Source organism: Balaenoptera physalus (genome assembly GCF_965194825.1).
Source record: "Balaenoptera physalus genome assembly, chromosome: 6".
Lineage (NCBI taxonomy): Eukaryota > Metazoa > Chordata > Mammalia > Artiodactyla > Balaenopteridae > Balaenoptera > Balaenoptera physalus.
In genome coordinates, this window is record NC_138885.1 from 44,746,803 (window position 1) to 44,762,185 (window position 15,383).

Here is a 15,383-nt window from a genome sequence, read left to right on the forward strand (position 1 = left end):
TCATGATGCTCTGCCTCTTGGTTCAGCAATGTTTTCCCACCAGGAGATGGTGTAGGTTGTGAATTCCACATGAAAGAGATGGATGGCCCCTTACCTTTATACAGAAAGACAATATGCAGGCACACCTGGTCAGGCTAAAGAATGAGTTTCTCATCTCTGTTCCACGTTGGACCAGTCACAAAGGCAGAAGAACAAAACTGAACTTAAAGATGGAGGGATTTTCTCACCCGTTACCTCCATAGCATTGGATTATAAAAGGAAAGTAATGAGGAGTGGTGTTGGCAGGCAAATCGTTGGCAGTCAGAAATGTAACTAACTGATTAGCAAGAACCTCCATCAAAGTAAGATGGAGTCAGATATTGATACTCGTGGATTTTCTTGCTGTTAACATAGATTCTGCATTGTGTTGATGGACACTGGAGTCATTTAACAAATACTGTTGTGGAATTTTTAGGGGAAGGTTGACACCAAATCACAGGCACTCAGCACTGTCTAGCGTACTTCCTATCTGCTACCAATTTTCCGGTTGATACACGATTCCATATTCCTAGCTCTTAAATGTTTACTGAAGAAATAGTCATACGATGAGTTAATGACGGCAATAATGACAAAAGTGGGCAGCGAACTGTGGAACATCAAAAAAACCATAGTTGGAATCATTGTCTTAGAACCAACAGAAGCCTCTGTTCACAGGCTGGGTACTGGACAGGGCTCTTGTTTTCTCCTGAGGTGCTAGGATGCCCTCTGGTGGTTACACAAAATATGCACACAGTTGCTTTGCTCATGTCATCAGTTGCCCTTCAAGACCATCTCTGCATCTCAGCAAATGGGTTTTTATCCCAAGTAGCTTGCTGCAGTGTTTGTTTCCAGTAGAACTCGGAAAATTAGACAACAAACATGAGATGGTACAGGAATGCTGGTTGTCAGAATCTTTTCTTCTAAAGGTGGATTTACATTGTTATTCTTAGGTGATCTAGATTCCTGTGTGCTTGGAAGGGACAGTCGTATAGAGGCAGGGAAACAGATAGGTAGTAATGAGAAGTTATGCAGGAAAATTTTCACCCAGAGGTACTTTTGGTAATAGTACATTCTTAGTCATTAGATTTTTTGTTTAATCGAAGACTACATAGAAAATCCTTTTTATTTCAACCCTTGCTTATGGAAACATATTCAAGCTATTAGACTGCTTGCCTCTCTGGATAGCAGATTATAGAGAGCATAATTGAAATTTTGATTTGACTTCTTATGGGGACTCAGAGTCACCTTAGGAACACTGGGCTTTGCTGCTCTTCCAGAAATGTAAGGTGTAAGACATTGACTGGAACACCTCTTCAGAGTTATCTCTTTTTAAAATTTCGATGTCTTTTTCTTCTATCATCTCTTTTATCCTAAAAATCAGTTGTAATGAAAAACCTGGTTAATTGAAGATTATGTTAGTAGAGGTTTTTTTTTTCTTTTTAATAAATTTATTATTTATTTATTTATTTATTTTTGGCTGCGTTGGGTCTTCGTTGCTGCGCGTGGGCTTTCTCTAGTTGTGGCGAGTGGGGGCTACTCTTGGTTGCGGTGCGTGGGCTCTAGGTGCGTGGGCTTCAGTAGTTGTGGCTCGCGGGCTCTAGAGCGCAGGCTCAGTAGATGTGGCGCACGGGCTTCGTTGCTGCGAGGCTTGTGGGATCTTCCTGGACCAGGGCTCGAACCTGTGTCCCCTGCATTGACAGGCAGATTCTCAACCACTGCACCACCAGGGAAGCCCCCAGCAGAGGTTTTTAATTGAAAGTTTTACCCGAGGTTTCAGAGAACTTGGGGTTGAACGTATAGTACTTTCTAGAGAAAAATTCTCAGCTTGTGGTCCTACAATTAGGGTTTCTTAACCAGAAATCCACAGACATCTTGAGTTCCCATGGACAGGTTTCAGGGCCCCCATGAACCTCTGGAAACTGTAGGCATAGTTGAGCGTGTTCCCTCCTGTAGGCATAGTTGAGCGTGTTCCCTCCTGTGCTCAGTTGGCAGATGTGAATGGAGTCATTGAGGAGGAATTCACCATGGCCCGGCTGTACATCAGCAAGATGAAGTCGGAGGTTAAATCCCTGGTGAACCGCAGTAAACAGCTCGAGAGCGCCCAGATGGACTCCAACAGGAAGATGAATGCCAGTGAGCGGGAGCTGGCAGCCTGCCAGCTGCTCATCTCCCAGGTAGGCCACGCCTTTCTTCCTCATTTCACACCCCTGTGCCCTGGAAAATCTGCTTCCTCCATGCTCTTACTGGGGCCGATGGTGCATAACGGGGATCGTTGATGGACTTTGCTTTACGTAAGACTTGTCCGTGGCCTCCCAGGCAATGACAGCCCAGGCTTATTTCTTAAGGCTAGGTTTAGTTGTGTGAATTACATGGATTCCCTTCAGTCCCTGTTTAAAGGATGTGTCTATATATCTTTATCTAGCTAAGTAGGTAGGTAGGTAGGATAGATAAGAGATATGTAATGAATGGACAAGACTGGGTGGCATCTAAAACTCCTATCAGCTAAGGCAACATTCTTTCGTCTTTTAATCTCTACCACAGGTCCAATTTAATATGGGACAAGAGAAACTACCATCAGTACTACTATTATTAATAGTAGTAGCAGTTAACCTTTTACTGAGTGCTTACAACGCACCATATCCTATGTTAAGCACTTTACGTGCATTCTCTCACTTGATCTTTAAAAAATTCCTGATGGGCAGGTTTTATGATTGTTCCTGTTTTTTTAAGTAAGGAAAATGAGACTTGAAAGATTAAATATACTGTCCAAACTCATATAGCCAGTAAAAGGCGGAGGTGGGACTCAAACTAAACTGTGTGTGCACTCAAAGCCTTGAAGGAATCTTCAAGCTCCTGGGGCATATTTCATTCTCTCAATGAGTAAGGTCTTCTTCCATTAGAAGGGTATTTTCATTTTAGTAAGGCGGTTTTAGAAAATAGCAGCCTCGTTTCTGACCTGCCACTGATACCTGAGCTTGGTGTGTGGGCTTGAGGCTTCTGTGAGTGGTCCAGTGTGAGCTGCTCACTGCCTTAGTCTAGGCATTAAAACAGCTAAAGTCATTTGGGGTAAACAGATACCAGTAGGAATGGCGCATCAGACAGTGCTGAGAAACAGACAAAAGCATATTTCATCCTGTATGCTTTTCAACATAGGACTATGTCATCATAGAACCATCTCCTTGTCTCCTACCATAATCATCTAAGGGATGCAAATTAAAACACCAAGGTTCCATTTTATAAATAACATAATAAGCAAAGATGTATTAATATTTAAGAGATTATTCAGTGCTGGTGTGTGATAGTGACATTTACTGAGAAAAGTATAATTTGGTCAGTCCTTTTGGAAAGGACCTTGGGAATCAAAAACCATAAAAATGTAAGTATACTTTGGTCCAGTAATTTCGCTTATAGCATTTTTCATTGATAATGAAAATGAAAATTTTTCATTTCATATGGTATTATCATTCCCTGATTAAAAATATTAGCACTTATATGGAAGGTGTTTAGTGCAGTATCACTTTCATTTTAATTAAATAAAATAGGCAACTATCTATTGAGAGACTAATAACATAAAGTGACATGGAAGGATTTATGCAGCTCTTACAAAAAATTGATAAAACCCAGTCATTTGGAAAGTATAATTATATAAAGTTAAGTTAAAAATGAAAATGCTGAGTTACAGATCTATGCTATGCCTTGCAACTTGGTAAAATATGCATTCATATAGATAAGACCAGGAATATAGGGGGAAATGGTTAATAAATTAGAGTGGTTAATGGGTGAAATTTATACTACTTTTTCTGTATTTGCTTTACTGTTTGACATTTTTATAATTTGTGAACGTTGAGAGGAAAAACACTAAACATTAGGACATAGTACACCTCAAGTCTAATTTCCAGATCACCTGTTACTCTGAGAGCATGTGCTTCTGGAGGCCCCTCATATTTGGAGGCCAAGGCAAGAGCACAGACAGAGGCCCTGCAGCCTGCAGCCCAGTGTCTCTCCTTCCATCTGGATGTACCAGCCTCCATGTCCAAGTCGAGTCCCTTCTGCACGTTCTGTGAACTGATGGAAGTGTGTAACTGTGTCAGCTGTAATCTATGTAAATGGAGGATGGGAGCCACACTGCTGGTCCTGGGAGTGGCCTTAGGGCCATTGGAGTAAGGAGTTTCTAGGTTCCCAGACTCACTGTGGTCTAGAAGAGGTGGGCACGCTCCCTTGGCATATGAACTTGGCTCAGTGAAGTGGGATGCAGCCAGAGGACCGCCCAAGTGGGGTGCTGTAAAGTGTAGGGCCCAGGACAGTTGCCCAGATCTTAGAGTGACACTCACTCAGGGTATATGAGATCGGAGTCAAGCATATTAGGATGGTTTTAGTTAGACAGTGCTTTCTGCATTAGCAACAAATACAGTTTTCCATTAGGTGCTATTTTGTACTCTGCTACAATTTACATAAAGCCAAAGATTCAGTCATAATTGCCTGGGGTTCAAAAGTAAGAGAAATCTTGGCTCTTTATTTTCTCACATGATCTAAGGAATCTGACAAAATACTTCCAGTTAAAATGATGTTACCTCCTTTGTTTACACTCTTCCTTGTCACCAAAAGCTATGCTTATAAAACAACTGCTCCAACAGGGTCCCATTTCCCAGAGGTTATTTCATTAGATTAGAGCTCAGTCTCCAGAGTGTTCCTGCCTAAATATGAACCCTGTAGATCTGGAGTGGGGAGTGTCTGCATATTTCCATCTGCCTAGAAGTGACTACTGTCCCTATTCAGTCACGAGCTCTCATTCATTCATTCACACCATTATTATTTATTAACACTCTATTTTCATGGAGCTAACAAGTAGGAAAAAAATAGATAAATCAAGCAGAAGTTAGGTGCTATAAGGAAATGTTGGGGCCTGAGTGATAAGGACCCAGCCAGGACCATGTCTGGGAGGGTGCCGGGGAGAGCTTCCTAGGGAGAGGAAAATGTAAATGCAGAGTCCCCGAGACGGGAATTGGTGTGTCTGAGAGACAGAAAAAGCAAAGACATAATATTTGAGCTCCAAAGAAGAAATCCAGAGGTGCTGTTTCAAAGCACGAAGCCCTCAGCCTTGACATTTTCCCAGTCCCTTTCTCTCCAGCACACTCTGTTTTCTGTAAGGAGGAAAAGCAGCTTGGGCTTTGGTATCTCACTTAAGAGGACAGTGAGGAAGGGCACGGCCCTGAGTGGGTCTGTGGGGAACGAAACAGAGAAGCACATGGAAGAAAAAGGACAGATCCCAAACAAAGGGTAGAATATGCACCATTTGGGTGCTGGGACTCAACAAAAAGGACTCGAGAACTCCTCCTCTCTTGCGTCAGAGAGTCGCGGGCAAGCCAGGATGGCCACTTGCTAGTCATTCACTGCCCCTTTTCTTTTAAAATTTATTTTTATATTTATTTATGGCTGTGTTGGATCTTCGTTTCTGTGCGAGGGCTTTCTCTAGTTGCGGCAAGCAGGGGCCGCTCTTCATCGCGGTGCGCGGGCCTCTCACTGTCACGGCCTCTCTTGCTGCGGAGCACAGGCTCCAGACGCGCAGGCTCAGTAGTTGTGGCTCACGGGCCTAGTTGCTCCGCGGCATGTGGGATCTTCCCAGACCAGGGCTCGAACCCGTGTCCCCTGCATTGGCAGGCAGACTCTCAACCACTGCGCCACCAGGGAAGCCCTCACTGCTCCCTTTTATCTGTTTGCTTGTTTAAAGCATGAAGCCAAGATCAAATCCCTGACTGACTACATGCAGAACATGGAGCAGAAGAGGAGGCAGCTGGAAGAGTCGCAAGACTCGCTCAGCGAGGAGCTGGCCAAGCTCCGAGCCCAAGGTGAGCAACTGACCACTTTGCAGGTGTCAGACTCTCAGCCTCAATCACACACTCTCTAGTTGGCTGGACTCATGATGCTTAATTTTGCTCAATTAAAGCATTTCTAGGTCTACTGAAAACAATGGCATAATTGGGCGGGGTGGGGGGGGAGAGAAACGTCTAGAAGACTGCCCCCACCCCATATCTGCTCCTCTTCCCTTTTTCCCTCTGTCCACCCTGCTGCCCAAGTCAGAATCCTCTCCCTTCTTTACCTCCTCCGTCCAGTCTGTCCCCAAGGCCTGTCCATTCGACCTGCCAGGTGCTTCTCTGGTTCTGCTCTTCTCCGTCTCCACTGTCGCTATCCTTAATCCTAATTAAGAATTGTGGCACATCCATCTACCGAGGAGCTCGTCTCCAGCCTGCTCTAGGCTGACCACTGGGCTGTATTCCAAAGGAGGATTCCAAAATCAAGTTCTACCTCGGGTCCAACCCCAGGCCTCTGACCCTTCCCTGGTGTCCTGTTGCTCTTAATATAAAGCCTGAACTTGCACCCACGGCTTACCTGCATCCCCCATCCTTTGAACAAGCTCTTCCTTTGCCAAGCAGTCTCCTGACCCCTTTGTGGAGTGAAGTGCCCAACACATAGGAAGCACTCAATAAATGTGAATAAATAGAAGAGATTTGAGAGAAATGACTAGAAATGTAGAAACCAGAACAGGATTAAGAATGTAGGTGTTGTGGGGAAATGGGAACACACAGATCATATTATGAGTTGCAACGAAAACTGGTAGAGTCCCTTTGGAAAGCATTTTGAAAATACATATTAATAATTCCAACACTTCTCATACCTTTTGCTCCTCAAATCTCATATATTCATTGCAGAATTACTTAGTGGAAAAAAAAAGGAAAGGAAGCCGCCTAAATGTCCAACAGTTAAATGAACTATGGTATGTTGTTTAAAAGAACAATTTTTTTCATCTTGGAGATGAAGTACCTGAAGGCCGTGCAGCAGTGCTTACAAGGCATTAGATTAAACATCATAATATGTAATTTCATCTTTACTGTGGTTATAACATTTAAAAATCAATAGATGCTTATGTTCCAAGGCCTGTAAATTAATATTTGAAAGGAAATGGTTTTGAGAGGGTAATAGGATTGGCGATGATGCTATCCTCTTTTATTTCCTTTATTGTCCTATAGTCATTTGCTCAGTAAATACATTTTGCTTTAAATGCCAAGGTAAATTAACGATGAAAGAGAAAACGCTCACCCCCACTTTGACCTTGTAAGGTTTTCTTTATGTGCTAAGGGGTGTTAGGAACAGAATGCTCCACCCAAAACTTGACAGGGAAAAGAACTTTTCCCTCTGGTAAATGGCTTCTGCAGTGGTGCCACCGAGTGGAAACAAAATCAAAGCAAGAAGAGCTGAAATAAAGTGAAACAGACTAGAGAGGATACTTAATGACTTGAATGTCACTGTCCGAAACGCTTTTGCTCCCTCCACCTCTGGCTGCCCATTGCCAGCTGTGCTCAGGGAGGGCCACTGCCCAAGAATAGGCTGGGACCGGTCCCTCCCTCCCAGAGGTGTGCCACATAACAGCCCTGCCCCCAGTACGAGGCGTGGCCTTCCTGTTTAGTCTGGAGAGTGTTATTTTATATTTCTATTTTCTTTGTGCCTATCCTTAGATTGTTTTCCTGCTCCAGATTCTTAGAGAATACCCATGGGAGGTAAATTAGCTCTTTCCGAAACTCTAATAGTGGCACGAATCCAAACACCACTAATATTCGCAGAGTGCGTTATCACTGACAAAGCACGTTTATGCGTGCTGCCCAGGAGTAGCTCACCAGGCCTGGCGGGGGGGAACCAGTCCTCCGAGGCGTGAGGTGACAGCTAGGTCAGCTGCAGCGTGACCACTCCAAGTTAGCACTTCCCCTCCAATCGCCACTGTCCCCGAAGGACTTCGATAATCTCCCAGGAGAGATCAGCCTGGATTTTAAAAAGCCAGAAGTCCTCCTTCAGAGGCACGTTCCTTTATACCATGGTTGTAATTGGTAAGATAAGCTGATGTTTCACCCCATTCTTTTTTTTGTTTTCTAATTTTTACTTTTGGGTGTGAGTCCTGCCAGTTAAATCTTAAATCATCATTTAAAATTCAAAACAGAAAAAATGCATGAAGTCAGCTTCCAGGATAAAGAAAAGGAGCATCTGACCCGGCTGCAGGATGCTGAGGAAATGAAGGTGTGTACGCAGCCCCTTCCAGGAGCCCAGCACGTGTTTGGACTGGATTTCCTTGATCTAGGAAAATCCGACTCCTTCAGAGATGTGTGTGGCAGGGTAGGAGGGAGGGGGGTTGGGACCGGGGCTGGGCACCAGAGCTGCTCTCAGAGTGTGGCGGGCTTAGCAATGAGATGGAGGTGGAGGTGTCCAGGAATCCCGAGGTGTCTGTAGATGGTAGTTATGTTGTATTGGTACATTTCTCTTCCCGTTCATGACCAAGAAGGAGAGAGCACACCTTCCAGTTACTGCATGGGGCCACTCGGCACAACTTCTGCAGAAATGGTCGCCCCTTCTTTGAATGGAAGGGAACATCTCTCCCCTCTATCTTTTAAAGAAACAGCCCAAATTTGAGCTTTCATCTTAAACATAGAGATCTTTATTTTTGGTCACATTTTAAACAGAAAAGGAAAAATGGGAAAGATGATTGGGAAGTAAGATTTTTAGGTGGATACAATGAGATAGGAGAAAATGTGGAACTTTTGATTAGCTTTAGGCAAACCCCTCTCCTGGGTTTGCATCACTTTGGTGGAAAGGTCTCCTTTGACTATCACTGTAAATCCATGCAGTGGGCAGGGCCGGGAAATTATCTATATTTCACGGTGAGGAAGTGCAACTCCCACAGGTTCCATGGCTTGTCTGAGGTCACCCAGGTGGTAAGAGGTCCATGCCCTCTGACTGACCTGTCGAGAGAAGCCGTGTGGCTCAGATGAGCAATAGAAGGTCAGCGGGAGACCCTTTACTCATGGAATGGGCTAATTTGCCCGTAGGGACCGCTCAGTTTTATAACAGATCCTTGAGTTTTGTTGTCCCTGTAAAGCACGGTGGGTTCTGAGGGCCCCGGTTTGGGGATCTGACAGCTGAAGGATATGGGGTAGGAGATAGCGAGCAAGGGCTTTGTCACAGAGCCGGCTGAGAGCCAACGAGTGTCTGATACATTTCTCCCGGCCTGGGTTGCAGAAGGCGCTGGAGCAGCAGATGGAGAGCCACCGGGAAGCTCATCAGAAGCAGCTGTCCAGACTCCGAGATGAAATCGAGGAGAAGCAGAAAATCATCGATGAGATTCGGGAGTGAGTTGGCCTGGGGGCTCGTGGGGCGTTGGGGCGGGCACAGCCCCTGGGCCAGCCTGGAGGTCTCTGCTTTCCCCGCCCCACGGACCCTGGACTCTGGCCCTGGTGCCTCAGCGAGCTAGACGTGATGCTTCTGTGGTCTGTTCCCCACCTGGAGCCGAGCCTCCGGGGGCTCTGGTGGGCAGGTGGCAGGCGGGCCCAGCTGCCCTGCCTGGTCCCCGCGGAGCAGGGGCACGTTGGTGATTCAGCTGGGCAGACACATACCTCAGAAGGTGGGGATGCTGTTCCTATGAGAGGATGAAAAAAACCCCAAAAAAACCTGAATTGGTTCTGCTTCAGGGTTTCTGATGGGTTAAGAAATGCTCCAGAGAAGACAGTCATCTCCCGCTGCCTCAGCCCGACACATACCTGAACACGGCACGCCCCACAGCCACCTGCCCGCAGGGGCACACTCCTTAGGGACAGGTGCTGCTGTGTGTGTGTCTGCGCTCGAGGGCATTGCAGCTGGTCTCAAGGCCATTCTCCTGCTGTAGCTGCTGAAGTTCCTGTTCAGTAATTACCCCTCCCCACTCCTCTCACTTTCCCGTCTCATCAACACAAGTCCCCAGGCTGTGTTTAAATGCCCCAAATTAAAGACATAGGAAAACAAAGAAAACCAATTTTATTGAAATACACTTCCACCCACTGACACCCTCTTCCCCTGTCCTCCCCCTCCCAGCCACCCCAGGTCTAGACTAAAGTTTCCCTCCTCTCTGTTTCTATAGATGAAGAAACATTTCTATATGGGAAGCAAGATTAAATGATTTACTTAGGGTCACACTGCCAAACAGGAATCAAACTGGAGTTGGAGTTTCATTCTCTCTCAATGTCCGTGAGCTACTCACACAGCACATTTGCATTTTAAAAGCAAACGTGTAAATGGTGTGATGGGGCTCTGTGCACAGTCTACCTAGGAAAGCACTTAGCATCGCCTCTCCCCTTCTTTTGGTCCACCCCCATGCTCCCACGTATGTCGAGCTTTCCCCTTTAAGTGTGACTCTTATTTGTTATGCTGATGAATCACCCTCAGATTGTTCAACTGGAAGGGGAAGGGAGGGAAGGAAGGTGAGAGAGATGGAGGGTCTCTGAGTGAGTTGACAAGTGGGGACATTTCCTTGGCCTTTGCGTTTCACATGGGTTTTCCTTCGGAGAGTGTATCATCTGTTGTCAACAGTCATGTAGGCATGGCCGTATGAAAGGTTTTATAAGGACCGGGCTGATATAAATGGTGACCAAATACCCCCAACCGGATGGTGAGTTTCTGTTTTTGCAACAGCCCCTGGACTTTCTTTGTGTTTCCCCTCTCTGACCACTGCCCCCTTTCACCCCCAAGACTTCACAGAACAGAACTGTCCCTATGTCAGCTAGGGATTTGGATTTAGGGGATGTTTTTGGAGCATAAGACCAGAGGGGAAGGGAAGGTCAAAGTGGCCAAATAAGGTTCTGGGAGTGCGTATGTACCATCTGTAGGGCGGAAAACCAGAATTCTTACCGGGCTCTGTTTTTCTGTTTTAAAATATCGGCCCCTTTCCCATCTCATTATTTTCCCTCCCAAAGCTCTTGCGCAAGCCAACTATAAATACATTCTCAAAGCCTTATGTTTCATGCCTCTTAGATGTTCCCAGAAATTCATTTTCACTTGGGCAGGGAGGAAGCTGTGAGGTTGTTCTCTGATCCCTCCAAATCTTCCAGAATTGCCGCCTTTATTGCACAGGGCTAATGGGGTTAGAACAGAACCACGTCTTTAGCAGCATGACTCAGAATTTCAGGCTGATGTGGAATGTACTGCTTTTTCCTCTCCATTTCAGTTTGAATCAGAAGCTGCAACTGGAACAGGAGAAGCTCAGTTCTGATTATAACAAGCTGAAAATAGAGGACCAAGAGAGAGAAATGAAACTGGAAAAGCTCTTGTGAGTGTGCTTTAAATATTTCCTCTGTTTTCTCTCATCCTCTCGAAGTTTTTTTTTTTTGGCCAACTGCACGGCACGCGGGATCTTAGTTCCCTGACCAGGGACCAGGGACCGGACCCGTGCCCCCTGCAGTGGAAACGCAGAGTCTTAACCACTGGACTGCCAGGGAAGTCCACCCACTGCCCTGCAAAGTCTTAAAAAGTCTACTTTGGTGATTCAGATACCCAAATATTCAGGTTAGGTCAGGCCAATTTAAAAACAGACCATGGCCATTTGGGTGAGTTGGTTTGTTTTGTTGACTTATCTGCAGATGCAAATGGTATCTGTGAGAATCTCTGATGCCCCTTTGGTGGTTCACAGTTCCTTTTTGTTTTTTAGATTGCTCAATGATAAAAGAGAACAAGCCAGAGAGGACCTCAAAGGGCTGGAGGAGACAGTGGTATGTTGACATGTTTTCCAACTCATTTTAGTCTCAAAGACCAGATTGGTTTATGATCTTTTGAATTTGTTTCTTCTAAAATTTTATTTGTGCATGCCTTTCTTGAATATCATTTTAAACATAAAACTTCCTGTGGAAACATGAGAGCTGTAGAATTTATTCCCCAGGTCTTAACAGAGTGACTAACCATCAATCCATCCATCCATCCATCCATCCATCCATCCATCCATCCATCCATCCATCCATCCTTAAGACTGTAACCATGGAGCCCTGACTGAGATTTAAACTCAAATCAGTGCCTGCAATTTTACAGCCTCTGTATGTTGTGACTTACTTCCATGCAACAATCAATGGATATTTATTGAGCACCTACTGAGGGCTGGCATGCTTTTAGGTGCTTGAGTTGCATCAGTACAAAACAGAGTTAAGATGCTGGCCCTTGTGAAGCTGTCTTTCACCTGGGGGAGACAGACAGTGAGAAATAAGGATGTAGGTCATGACCTCCACTAGATGGTTATAGAAAGTGCAGGGGGTACTGGTTTGGGGCGGCCCCACTGGGAGGTGACATTTGAGCAGGAACTTGAAGCAGGTAAAAGAAGGAGCCATGGGGATGTCCAGGGAAGGAGCCTTCCAGGAGAGGCAACAGCCAGTGCCAAGGCCCTGAGGTCAGCCCATGGCAGGCATGTTGGGGGACAACAGGGAGATCAATGTGTATGTGACCAAGAGAAGGGGGGAGGGCAGGAGGTAGGCACAGAGAGGTCAAGGTCAGATGAAATGCAGGCCAGGTAGGGCCTTGGGACCTGCAGGGTTTGGGGCGGAAGAGTGACAGACCTACTTCCCTTTGGAAGAAGGGCTCACCATCTGAGATCCTGGTTAGTTTTCTCTGTCCTTTCATTGGGTCTGTCTCCTCTGGTCAACTTCTGTCTCAGTGGCCCTGGGGGGTGCCTGGCTCTGAGGGCTCTCAAGAGCCCTTCAAAATGCCACGCAGCCTGTGTTTGAAGACAGACAGCCCAAATAGTCTCTCAATTTGGTGAAAACATGTCGAGTCATTTCACGTGACATGGCAACCAAGAGAAACTGTTGTTTAGATACAGTCATGCATTTTGATTTCATCCCCATGTCATGTGAATTTATGTGGGACTGAGCCTGAATCCAAGAACTCGGTGACCCCAGACTGGAGGCAAGTGGTTGATCAGGGCTGGACCCGAGGCTGCACTCTGGCCCCCGGGCCAGTGTTAGCCGCTCCTCAAAGCCAGGTGTGGGCTCGGAGGGCACAAGCCGTTCAGGACAGAAGTAGGATGACTGTTCACAGGAAGTTGGGCCTTTTGAGCCTGGTGGAGAAGACGGTGGACAGGGCCGCTGGAGGGGAAACGGAAATGAAGCCATGAAGTTGCTTCCTCCGCGTCTGTTTTCCTGGAGAAGTGGTACCCATAATCATAGATAATTATAGCAATTCAGAAATATATTGAACATTAAAATGTTACTGTATTCCCACCAGCCAGAGATCAATATTTCAGTATCTCTTCTTCCTTTACACCCTTGCACTCTCTCATGCACACTCTCACCCAGCATACACACCTTCCACGCCCACACCCAGAAGCTCACTCTTCACCTCTCTCTCTCACGGACTCACCCACACTCGGGCACAATCACTTATTCTTTCTCACACACATCTTCACACACACTCACACCCACAGGCCCTCACATTCACGTTCTCATGCCTGTGTTCATCCACTCACAAGTTCTTACTCACCCAGGACACCCCATAACATGCTGACACACACATTCACACTCATTAGTGACCATCCACACTTTCTCACTGGCACACTCACACTTTTGCTCATTCAGTCTCACACCCTCCGTCACGCCCACTCACACACACCCCACGTGCTGACTCTCCCAGACTCACAAGCTTTCTGTCTTTCACACTAACTCATGAGCATGTTCTTTTGCCCTTTCGAATGTTTTTCTGTTTTGTTTTGTTTTGGCCGCACCGAGCGGCTTGTGGGATCTTAGTTCCCTGACCAGGGATCGAACCCATGTCCCCTGCAGTGGAAGCATGGAGCCCTAATCACTGGACCGCCAGGGAAGTCCACTGAATACATTTTTGACAACATATTTTCCTCGCTAGCCTCCTCCGCTGGTTCTCCCTCTCCTGCCTCCCCCTGCCCAGCCCGCTCACCTATGTTCCCACCCTCACATCCATTCTCCCCAGCCCCTCTACCACACACACATGCTCACACAACACACTTGGTCCCTCACACGTGGACGGACCCACTGACACAGCCTCCCACGTTCCCTCTGCAGCCCTCACTGCCCGTCCACACACATCACGCACACACACGCTTTCAATTCCCAAACTGGAACCCTGTGGTCTGTGCCATTCCAGACGTGGGTGTTTTTACTTATCCTTCCATCACATCCTCCCCAAGCTGTCAGTGTTCCTCAGGGGCAGGCCTGCTGTCCTTGGCTGACCCTTGCTGAGCCCTCCTTAGCTCTAGGCCTGCGCTGCCTCCTGGACTGTCTGGGCAGGGCCCGGGTGGGACCTGCCACCCAGGGGTTGGGGTCTGTGAAGCCCACTCCAGGGGGCGACGCTGGGAAAGGGCAACCAGCCGGTGGGGACGTCTCTGGGGTCCCAGGCAGCCATCTGGCTTTAATAGGACACTTTGTGTGGGCTCTGGGGCTGGACCTCTCCTCCTGCTGCGTTGATGGGCCTTGTGTCCCCACCTCTCTGGTCCCACCCTCGCTGTCCCCTGTGACAGGAAGCTGAGCCCTGAGCTTTTACACAGAGGGCAGCGTCCGTGCCAGGAAAGGCTTGTGACTTACTTCACAAGGCAAAGGAATTGGGGTGGGTGGAGGAATGATAATGAATACGATGGAGGAAAATTCATTGCCCCAGGAAGCCAAAATGGGGTTACGCAGGCATTCATGTGCAACTTATCAACTGTTTCCAAGGTCTTGAACTGCCCCTCCTAAACTGTTTATTGAAGTTACCTAAAAACAAACAATCATGAGAGAAAGTCGCCAGACTCCGGACTCTGGATTATTTGGTGCTCGGCCTGGAAGAATCGCCTGGCCCTTTGACAAGACACCCGGGTCTTCTCTTCTCATGTCCCTGCGGGGTGGTGGCGTTTTTCATGGAAAGTATTTACTGTGATTATGGTTCAATCAGTAATGAAACCCCTGAAGCAGGAGAGAGAGCTCGCAGAGCAGGGGGCCGCGGCCGAGCTCCCTCGGGCAGGGGCACAGGCGGCACAGCTACATCGCTGAGAGCTCGGCGCAGCCCCCCTGCACCTGCCGGCCAGTGGCTCAGCCCTGGGCACGCACCGCGTGCACGGCGTTCCTAACAGCACGCCCGCTTGGCCTCCTGCAGAAAGTAATTTGCCTCATCTGAGGAAGCAATTGACTTCAGGTGCTTTTTATTTCAACACAATTATGGAATTGGACCCAGTAATATGACCTTAAATTAACGTAGAACCTTTATTCCAAGAAACTTACTATTTCCATGGCTTTAGAGCCTGTTTCTTCCTTTTTTCTGTGAGCTTGTGTGAGCTCCATCCTTTGACATTCTGTGTTAGAGTAGGTCAATTTAGACAAATTGAAAAACATAAATGCGAGTGTATTTCTCTCCTTATGGGAAAATATTTTTAAGGGAACTAGTCGTACGTCCTGTGGTAAATACACAGAGACTTAAATGGAAGGAAATATTTTGGTTTTCCGATTTTGTTAACAGAGGTCACCAGATTTGACTTAGACCTTTGTCTTAGCAATCTAATTCCTAAGGGTCCATTAGTAGAAAAGACTCCA

General features: G+C 46.7%; 1 protein-coding gene across 2 annotated transcripts in view; it reads left to right on the forward strand.

Annotated features, from left to right (window-relative positions):
* The window catches only part of KIF5C (kinesin family member 5C), a 173,450-nt gene that overhangs the window by 132,537 nt on the left and 25,530 nt on the right, over positions 1-15,383 (forward strand). For both annotated transcript variants that reach the window (XM_082464974.1, XM_082464975.1), the window contains exons 16-21: positions 2,004-2,192; positions 5,747-5,864; positions 8,006-8,082; positions 9,079-9,188; positions 11,036-11,137; positions 11,516-11,576. In XM_082464974.1, the coding sequence (XP_082321100.1) occupies positions 2,004-2,192; positions 5,747-5,864; positions 8,006-8,082; positions 9,079-9,188; positions 11,036-11,137; positions 11,516-11,576 (657 nt within the window). The remainder of the gene's footprint in view (positions 1-2,003; positions 2,193-5,746; positions 5,865-8,005; positions 8,083-9,078; positions 9,189-11,035; positions 11,138-11,515; positions 11,577-15,383) is intronic.